This window comes from Salvia miltiorrhiza, chromosome 2, assembly GCF_028751815.1.
Source record: "Salvia miltiorrhiza cultivar Shanhuang (shh) chromosome 2, IMPLAD_Smil_shh, whole genome shotgun sequence".
In the NCBI taxonomy this organism is placed as follows: Eukaryota; Viridiplantae; Streptophyta; class Magnoliopsida; order Lamiales; family Lamiaceae; genus Salvia; species Salvia miltiorrhiza.
The window spans coordinates 73,616,464-73,626,500 of NC_080388.1; the positions used below are offsets into that span (position 1 = coordinate 73,616,464).

General features: G+C 36.9%; 1 protein-coding gene across 1 annotated transcript; it reads left to right on the top strand.

Moving 5' to 3' along the window:
* Positions 1–329: 329 nt before the first annotated feature.
* LOC131009211 (transmembrane E3 ubiquitin-protein ligase FLY2-like) lies at positions 330–9,122 on the top strand. The gene is made up of 15 exons (XM_057936466.1): positions 330–984; positions 3,042–3,114; positions 3,942–4,069; positions 4,712–4,827; positions 5,064–5,124; positions 5,929–5,995; positions 6,084–6,161; positions 6,260–6,417; positions 6,521–6,580; positions 6,686–6,779; positions 6,867–7,034; positions 7,116–7,444; positions 7,549–7,665; positions 7,745–7,899; positions 8,794–9,122. The coding sequence occupies exons 1-14, from the start codon at positions 853–855 to the stop codon at positions 7,844–7,846; spliced, it is 1,683 nt and encodes a 560-aa protein (XP_057792449.1). The 5' UTR covers positions 330–852; the 3' UTR covers positions 7,847–7,899; positions 8,794–9,122.
* The last annotated feature ends 915 nt before the right edge of the window (positions 9,123–10,037 follow it).

Genomic DNA, 10,037 nt, shown 5'->3' on the forward strand with positions numbered 1-10,037 from the left:
AAATACTTTCTATATTCTCTATCTTATTTAATTTGAAAAAAATACCTTCAAAAGTTATTTTTCCTTTCCAAATTTATTATAAATAATTACTTTTGTATCTAAATTATACTCTTTGATGCCCCTATTAAAAAAATGAGACCGTTTCATATAGGACGGAAGGAGTATTTTACTAACGATAAATTAAACCTTTATTATAATTTAATGTTAAAAAAAAACCTTTATTGTATAATTTTTGAAGTCTTTCCCTTAAAAATAAAAAATAAAAAATAAAAAATAAAAAATAAAAAATAAAAATAAAAGATTTAACTCAAGAGTCACAGCAGCGTAAGAGTATCAAACCCACCTGAGCAAAATAGTCTTCCATTTATCGTCTTGACTTCAGTTTTACCCAACAACAAGTACAAACAGCCCTGAAACAATTTCACAAATTCAGAAAAAAGGGATTGCAAATAGCACTCAGTTGAATTAATTAATGATTAGATTATGTTCGTTTCTGGTTCCAAAATTGACTGGTGGAGGTCAAGCATGATTTCCGTTTGCAACCCAAATACAAATTGATCATTTCCTTTCCTCTTTTTTCTTTTTTTGTTTGGGTGTGAAAGTAATGATTCATTAGGTTGTTAAGCTCTCGCTTTCTGTGTTATACCGATCGGTGCATTTCATCCTTTTTCTTGTTGAGTTTGTTAGCAATACGTTGTTTGTTGCCCTCCAGTTTAAGCAAAAAAACCCACCGATCATGTCTCTCGCTCAACAAAAGACATGATTTTTAGGTTTTTCGTGTGATGGGTTTTTGTTATGTCTCCGGAAATCTCGAGAATCAGTTGACGGCAAGAATTTGAGCTCAGCTCCCTAATGGGTTGGATGGGGAGTTGGAATGTTTTGGGCTTTTTGTTTCGAATTCTTTTTGGGTGGTCCATTTTAATGGTGATGTGGCCTGTGAATGGTTTGAGACCTTTGAGGCAGAGACGGTCTTGGGGTGAAGAGGTTAGTGCTCTGTGTGTGTGTGTGTGTGTGATGATAATTTTTTCCCTACTCATTGTGACACTGCTGCTTCTTATGTTATGTGTGTTTTTTCTTTCTAATTCTCTGTTTTTGGTTGGAGCAGTGTAATGTTGTAATGAATTTTATGTGATATATGATTTTATTATGTGTATTGAAGAGTCTAATCTCTGATTCTTGTTGATTGATTACAGACTTAGCGAACTTCCAAAGTCAAATGCTTGCTTTCATTGTAGCTGTTAAATGTGTAAAAAGGTCAAATTATAGCAATTGTGGTGATTTATGTGGGCATAATTGTTTCATGATTTGAAAAAGTATTGGAATTCTATGCATCGTTCTTTGTTTCATTTTCCTATTTGTCTATTTAACATTATATGGATGCTGCAGAATCTAATTAATTTGTGTTGTACTTCTTGTGGGACTGTTGAATGAATGATCTGTCGGTATCTAGACGTGGTTATTATGAGATTTGTAGTAGCGTGATGTCAGCACGTAATGCGCGTATGCCGCCTTTTGGGTTGCCAACGAGTCTTCAAGAAAAATCCCACCAAGACAGAAAACTAGTCGAGTTAAAGTTAGGTGTGAAGGGTTATAGAGGAAGTGGAATATTAGTATAAGTCATGCATATCTGAATAACTATAGCTGGAATGCATTCCACTAATTTAGGTGAAGTGCTATCCTACGTTAGAAGTAGCTGTTGAGATGCGTATGGCGTGCAGAATGTGATTTTTGTTGTAATTGATTGCCAAAAGAGCCTTTTCCATACTCTATGATGGCCTTCTTAATTGTATGATTGGTATGGATTTGAAAGAAGTACATATATTCTGTTTCGTATGGTTATTCAAGACTTACTGGTCGTAGAGGCAAGTTCATGTCAATTATTAGTGTCATCAAATTTTATTCAAAAACTTTGATGAATGGATCTCCAGTGAAACTCATTAATTTTCCTACTTTAAATAAGGGAAATACTTGAATGGCAATAACTTATAAGATGTTATGTATATTTAGTTCAGCAGATATACTCGACTAGATAATCTTGAACTTTCCAACTTTCCCCTTTAGGTGACTAGCACCAAGTTGTTTCCAACAATGCCAATGAAGTTGATAATGCATCTGTCTTTCCTAATTTCATCAACTTATCCACGTGTAGAATTCCGCTTCTCTAGAAATGATCTCCCAAGCTATAGAGAACTTGCTTAAACGATGGTCACTTTCCCTTGGTTCGACAAGCCTAGACAATGCATTTGCTTGCTAGAATTTGATGCCCGAACTGACTCGACCCTTTGCACATGACAATACAAGCTTTTGCCTGCAACTGACTAGTTCTTCAGTGTGCAAAAGCTGCAAAGATGACGGAGAGAAAGTTTAGCAGAAGGGCGTATGAATTGTCTCAATGTCTAAGTTCAGTTGGTTAATTTGTATGTGTTATTGGGAAGCAAGAATATGTGCTTGCTTAGTGTGAGGTAGACGGCAAATACCAACTTATGTTTCTCACCCGAGATCTTAATGTCTTGCTGCACTTCAGTTTGGGATTTCTCCTCAAACTTAGAGAACTCCACAAGCCACTCGAAGTGACTAAGAGACCGAATATATGTTGTTTGTTGCGTCAGTTAAATTGATGGAGAATTGTAGAAGTTGTGAACTTAGGAGAAGTCTAACTGAAAAAAGTGTTATCAAGTTCAGCTGCCACCTCTACATACATTAGACCCACACACGAGAAAATAAAAGTATATGATGAACATACTTGTGATCAGCCTGTTATCACTCGTCAATTTCTAAACTTCTCATAGTGCACAATAGTATCCCATCACACGAGTCGTTTTCTTTTCCCAAATGCATGCTGCGTAAGCATGTCCTTGATGCTATTAGTCTGCACTAAATTTCGCGTGTGTTTATTTCTTTGTAGTGGACAGCAAAACTAGTTGTTGGAATTTCTCGTTAAATATGCATTAGAGGATCCACCAGTGAATCTTACTTTTGATCCACCTTCTCAAATAATCTGTGTTTACTTCTAATCTTTTGGGCCTTTTTACTTCTTGCAGTGGCTTCCTATAGGTAAGGAAGAGCAAGAATTGGGACCGTTTTCTTCTTGGAATATAACAGGGACCTATAGAGGTTTGTAATTTATTTACCCATTGAATTACTTAATGATCATTCACTTGCATGAATCATGTATGTTGAATAAATTTACATTTCTTTTCTACGTATGTGATTTATTAAAGAAATATCATAATATTTGGTGAGAGACTGCATGTCTGCAACTACTATAAATTGTTATGTCAGTTAATAGATAATCCAGTACTTTGGAAATAAACCCCTTTCAAAAGTTGCTGTGATGAGATTTTATTTCTCTTGATGCATCTTCTACGTTTAGTGCTCTGAATTTTCCAATTTGTTTTTTTAGAACTACAAAGGGGATTAAGTTCTATCTCCTTCCCTTTCTGATTGTTTAGTTGGTTCAAGAAAGAGGAACCAACTTTGATGGCGACGGTGTAAATGGTGGTGGGGGAGATTCCTTCCATTACTTCTACTCCTTGGTGACTGCTTGGGTCACTTCATAATGATCTCAATGGAAGCCTGTAAATATCTACCTAAATATATGTATCACAAAATGAGAGATCAATTTCAGCTGTTCTAGCATTAGTAAGATGAATACACCATTAATCTTAATTGCAGTTTATAGAGAATATAGAATGGTGAGTGAGGGTTTACACATTCTCTTTTGGCGATATATGGATGTTACAAGTAAATTTTGATCTGGTTGTTTTAATTAACATTTCCTGGCATAATAGATCATCTGTTGCTTTTTGTTGATAAGTTACTATCAGTATAGTTGTTTGATTTTGTTGGCAAAATCCAGAATGTTTTAATGTAATTATCTAGTGTTGTGTTGTTTCGTATTACATTTGCATTACCTAAATCTGTGAATTTGTGTGGTGCAGGGAATTGGAAGTTTCCAGATTCTGCAAATAGCTCTTCCAAGTTTTCTGATTTTAGGAAGTCAAATGGCAATTCAATACTAGAACTAATCAGTACACCAACGAAAATAACTGGTGTACACTATGTGCAGGTAGTTTGATCATATATCTTAACTAGTTGGAGACGTGACATGAAATAGAACTATTAGATACCTGATATAGACCTTCTCTGCTCATTCATTGGACAAGTGTGTTCATTTTGGAGATATAAATGTTTATTATATACGTGAATCTTCAAGTCAATGGAATAAAAAATGTTGTTGGCACATCTCTGTCTGTTTTCAATCAGTCCCAAAAGTTATAATCTACTTTCCTTATTAGAATTGCTTTATATTTTCTGCTTCTTAATGTACCCCACCTAACGATTTTCGAAAAGAACTTTAAACAATTATTCAACCACAAATTGACATCACTTAGCCTCAGTAAACTTTTGAGAAATTGTTGCTTCTGCTAATTCTTGTTTAAGATATAGCACCAGTGTAACTCTAATGTCTCTTATTATCTGCTGCCCAGCGACCTTGAAAAAACTTTGATGCTCTCTATGTCCTTATATTGTCAGTGGTTAATTAGACTCTTTCGTTCTTGTCTTCCAATTGTTTCTGTTTGTACAAGCATTTCGTGAAGTGATAAGTATTTTGGTGTCATGAGCTTTTTAACGCCTTCTCTTTCTGTGGGTTCTTTTTTCAGTATCACATGTTCCAATTGTAATTGTCGTATTCGATGTGATATGCTAGGGAATTATAATTTTCCATGATGTGTTTGACAATGAGAATGACGTTCACGGAGCTCAAATCAGGGTAGAAGGTGTGTATATATGGCCTTTCAGACAACTAAGGATGGTGGCTAACAGGTAGCTTCCTCTATTTCTACTACTCTGTTTATATGTGTTTTGTAACTTAATTCCTAATTCTAGTCTTAAGTAGCCGCTAGTCTCATCAATTAAAGTTAGACTGTGGCCAGACTGTCAAAAATCCGCAGCTACTGAATTAGAGTTGGAAACTTTATACGCATTATCTGCTTCATTTTATGGAATACATGTGATCCTATATACCTATCTTTTAATCCTCTCTTTGGATTTCTCTGCAGCGGAAAAGAGAGTGAGTTTGGGCAGGAAGATGATTATTTACTGTCTAACCCGTATCACTTGGTAATCACCCTTATTTCCTCAGAAAGTTACTTTCTACCCTTCCACCTGTATAACATGATGTTTATATTTCTTCTCAGTTCTCATATGCTGCTTCAATTTAATTATTCGTAGTTGGCACTTTTTGATCCTTTTGAGTATAGTCCTTCCCTTTTTTTGGAGGGGGTGGCATGTGGGGTAGGGGGGAAGGGGGTTGGAGCAGGCGAGAGAACAGTAGCGTTGAGGCAGTGCTGGTGAGTTTGGACGTTTCTGAACTTCAATGACATGTCTGTTCATCCAAACTGAACACATGAGACGAATATGGATGTGGAATAGAAATTTGGCAGTGTTTGAATGGGATGGCATTGAGTTGAAACTAAATACATGTACTGTCTTCTTACTTAATACTCCCTCCGTCCACGAAATGAGTACCCATTTGTGGACGGCACGGGTTTTAAGAAATGTATGGAGTGTAGTGTGAATAGTTTAAGGGTCCCACTTTTTTAGTGTATTAATTAAAGAGAAGTGTGGGGTACACTTGCCAAAAAGGAAAATGGGTACTCATTTCGTGGACGGACGAAAAAGGAAATATGTGTACTCATTTCGTGGACGGAGGGAGTAGCTGTTATTGCATAGTCCATTGTCTTAGCTATGATTTTCTGTTGTTGAAGGTATTCATCCAGTGTTATGGTGTGGTCGAGTTTCTTGATCTTAAAATATTACCTTAATGGGGGTTTGTTGAAAAATGTGTAGTGATTGCTACGTTTACGTGAATTTTTTTTCCAAGTCAACTTTTAACTTCTTTGGCATTTTTTCGTCTTAGTGCAGCTTGGAGTTTTCTCGTCCCAGGTGTTTCAGGAGTCTCCACGAGAAAAAATCTGGAAGAGGAAACATTGTATGCTCCTTTAGGATTATTTTATTTCGTTATCAGTTGATATATTCATCGAACTTGCTTCCTAAAACTGCTCGGGGTTCTGTTGTAGCCCCAATTTACGAAATGGAGAAACACTGCAACATTGAAATCTCCGCACAAATTTCTCGAGTGTCTTCTAGAAAAAATGGTAATAGGGTTTAACTGACTTATGAAGTACTATTTTAATGCCTATTTGCTTTGATGAAATTCAAATTTTAACCTGATTTGTACGTTTCTTGTACTTAGGTGGAGATCAAGATAAGTATTATCTAGAAGGACTAATGGAGAGCCCTTCAGTGGATGACGATGTAGATTGCTTCTCTCCCATGCTCTTAAATGCGACTTCTGTCAACGTTGAGGTCTACTACAATAAAGCAGTTAACTACACTTTGATGGTCACCTTTGTATCCTTTCCCGTGTGATATCGAACTTTTATCTAGGAGAAGGCGAAATGGTCTCGTATAGTTATAACTCCTTGTCCGATTCTTTAACCTTTTCACGTGCTAGATATCTTTCCTCGAAGTTCTGTTGTTAATCCGGCAAATGGAACACAGTAACACCCAATCAGTAAGATTCCTTTGCATTGTGCTTGATACTTGATTATATGAGTTAATATCTTTTGCCGGCTAGTTTCTTCTGGAGCTGTAATGCTAATTCGATAAAACCTACCAGGGGGCTGCCAAAGTTTCGCTCTTGATGATCGGGCATCAGGCTATAATGGATGCTTATCTCTGTCTTCTACATCTTACTGCCGGAATTTTAGTCGGTATGTTTAATATCCACTCAATGTTTTTTAATATTTTTAGTTGTTAATATTAATTTGAAGTAAAATGTGATGCTTCCCCGTTTGCAGAATCTCTATTTAATGCTTTTGCAACTGCGGCATTTTTCAAGTTCGTGGTCTTCTCAATATTTGAAATGCGCTACCTACTCGCGATATGGAAGGCGAATAGGCCATCGAATAACGGAGAGAATTGGGAAGTGATGAGGCGCGAGCTCTCAGTTCTTTACAGTCGTTTTTGTAAGTAACTTTACCGGTTACATATGATTTTATCATCTTGTTGCATAACGCTTTATCAGACGTTCTTGCATCTTCTTGCAGATGGGATCCTTTTAGGTGGCATTCTTGTTATGTACGAGTTTCATAATTTTCTGCGGATCATCCTTCTCCTCCTCCACTCATTCTGGATTCCGCAAATAGTGATTAACGTAGTTCGTGACTCGAGGAAACCATTGCATCCTCATTATATCCTAGGGATGACTATAACTCGAATTGCTATCCCCTTATATGTATTTGGCTGTCCACATAATTTCATGCGAATAGAGCCCGACAGGAGATGGTGTATCTTTTTGGCCCTTTTTATGGGACTGCAAGTGTTCATTCTTCTTCTGCAGCATTATCTTGGATCCCGTTGGTTCATTCCTCGTCAGGTTTGTTACATCCGTGTATGTGTGCGTTCATGCACGATCGGAGCTCTATCCAACGAATTCACAAATTTCTGCCTGATTTAATTGCTTTAACACCATGTCCACAGATTTTACCGGAGAAATATAGCTACTATAGGCGATTCCTTCAAGGGTCGAACCATGCTACGGATTGCGTCATTTGCATGACTGCCATTGACCTCGGCCAACGCTCGAATGATTGCATGGTAATGCATTAAACCTTCTTCTCGGCATTCTGAGGTCACATCTTCTTAATCATTACCTTTGACTCCGTTGTTCTTTCAGGTGACGCCGTGCGATCATTTCTTCCACGGCAGCTGTTTGCAAAGATGGATGGACATAAAAATGGAATGCCCGACATGCCGCCGTCCCCTTCCACCTGCTTAGAAATGTACATTTTGTTGCTAGACGGATTCGAGCTGCTCTGCTAGTTAACAGTGGTAAGATGTTCCGAACTCTAAATCATTGACATTCTTGCTTCGTTTCCGTTTCATAATAGGGCGAATACCATATTCTAACGTGACCTTTACGAATCACAATTTAGTATCTGACCTATTTGACTTGTTACAAATCTCACACCGAATCAAATTCCCGGTATATGAAAAACGACAATGGATCAAATCCAAATATCCCTTGCCATTCTCTAAATCCGACACGCCAAGTCATTTTTCAGTTTCCGGGAGTTCGATCCGATGTTAGATTTATAGCAAGTCAGGTACTAAATTGTTACTGGGAGACATTTTTGAAAATGATCCTAAAGATTAGTTAGAATATGGTATTGGGTTATTGGCGTTAAGATACACCAACTTTGGTTGATTTTTGGTTTTGCACACCAACTTTAAAATTGGATTGGTACAAAAATACACGAACTTAACAATTGTTGTAATTTTATTATGATTGAAATTTTCATCCAAAATAAAGCCGACGTGGCAGCTCGGTGGCATAAATCGCATCAGTTGGCTTCAACGTGGTACTACACCAATAGAGACAACATCGTTCTGGTTATGAAAATTTATGCCACCAAGTTGCAACGCCAACTGCGAAAATCTCGATCGTGATAAAATTACAACAGTTGTCAAGTTCATGTACTTCTGTGCCAATTTTGAAGTTGGTGTGCAAAACCAAAAATCGCCCAAAGTTGGTGTATTTAGCGCAAATAAACTTATGGTATTTGCTCTTCGTAACACGGTACATCACTTTGATAAGACATTCTTGATCGGTGCATAGGATTCGATTAATTCCTTTGCTATTTCCGGTGACCTCTTCTCTCCCGAGTCACCGGATCAAAATTTTTCCGAGCATTAACCATTCTATGTATGCAATTTTGGTTCCAGTTGAGGAATGAACCTAAAGCATAGCTGATAGTTTTTCCCGGCAGAAGCAGATGACACGACGACTCACGAAGGCGACGGGACCGTGTATACTGTATGTAACAGGAAGACAGCAAATCTACAGTTCCTTGATCTCTTGTTTTCCCATTTTTAGGTTAGGTTAAAGTGACATAAATGCATCAAATGTTTCTTCTGGTAAAGGTGAGAACAGCCTGTTTTAAACTCTGCTGATGTACCTCTCTCACTATCTTCTCAATGTATATATACACATACATGATACATACATATATTTCTTCAAATAAGTTTGTATTAGAGAGAAGGTTGTGCTGTGATGTCGGAGTTGCTATCGGAGTCCGTTGTGTTGTGGTCTCGTTGTCGGGGCCCACCCTACTTTGTCCCGGTCGCACGTGCCCTAGTTTATAAAACTAATAAAGGCTCAACTGTGACATTGTCACATTGTCAACATGAAATGAATGTTGAGATTATGAGGTGTTTCTAATGGGACCAAATTTGTGTTTCTTTTTTGTTGATGAAATGATTTTCGAATTATGAGAGCATGGAAATCACCAAGCAAAATTGTCAGAGTATTTGGAGAGATGAGAATGTTTGATGTATAAACATGTGCAGAAATAGTTAAGAGCTGTAGAGATATTTGCAGAGAGTAGTCTCTTTTGTCAGAGGTGTTCAAATTAAATTTCAAGATTGATGCTTGTTGTTTGTGGATAACCATGTGGTTGATGAGATGTTCATATTTATTAGGGGAGGTGTTCAAATTAAATTTCAAGATTGATACTTTTTGTTTGTGGATATGCATGTGGTTGAGATATTTCATATTATTAGGTTGACCTTATTTTCATTGTTCAGTTTATAGTCCGAATCAAAATTACTGAAGGTGATGATGTGTCTCGTCGAAACCTTACTAGATGTGACGATTAAAAAAAATTACATCAAATTTTTGGTATCTTCACGTTAGCTCCCTCGATGCCATCAAGCGAGGATCTTAATACTTAGGGGAGCTGACGCGGAGATTAAAAAAAATGAGTATTTTTTTTTTAATTACCAAATCAACTTTGGGCAAGACACGTCTCTCTCAGTTAGTGGGAATTTTGATTCGGGAATTAAATAATTGAGATAAATTCATATTATTTTTATATTTTTTTGGGCAAATAGCACCAAAATCCTCGAAGTTTCGTCGAATTCGCATTTTTTCCTTGACCTTTAAATTTCTTGTTAAAATCATTGAACTT

Bases quoted from the DNA above. Each gene is read 5' to 3' on its own strand.
- LOC131009211 (XM_057936466.1), top strand. From the start codon at position 853: ATGGGTTGGATGGGGAGTTGGAATGTTTTGGGCTTTTTGTTTCGAATT. The intron at 5,125-5,928 runs GTAATCACCCTT...GTCTTAGTGCAG, and splicing joins TGTCTAACCCGTATCACTTG to CTTGGAGTTTTCTCGTCCCA. The intron at 7,666-7,744 runs GTAATGCATTAA...TTGTTCTTTCAG, and splicing joins AACGCTCGAATGATTGCATG to GTGACGCCGTGCGATCATTT.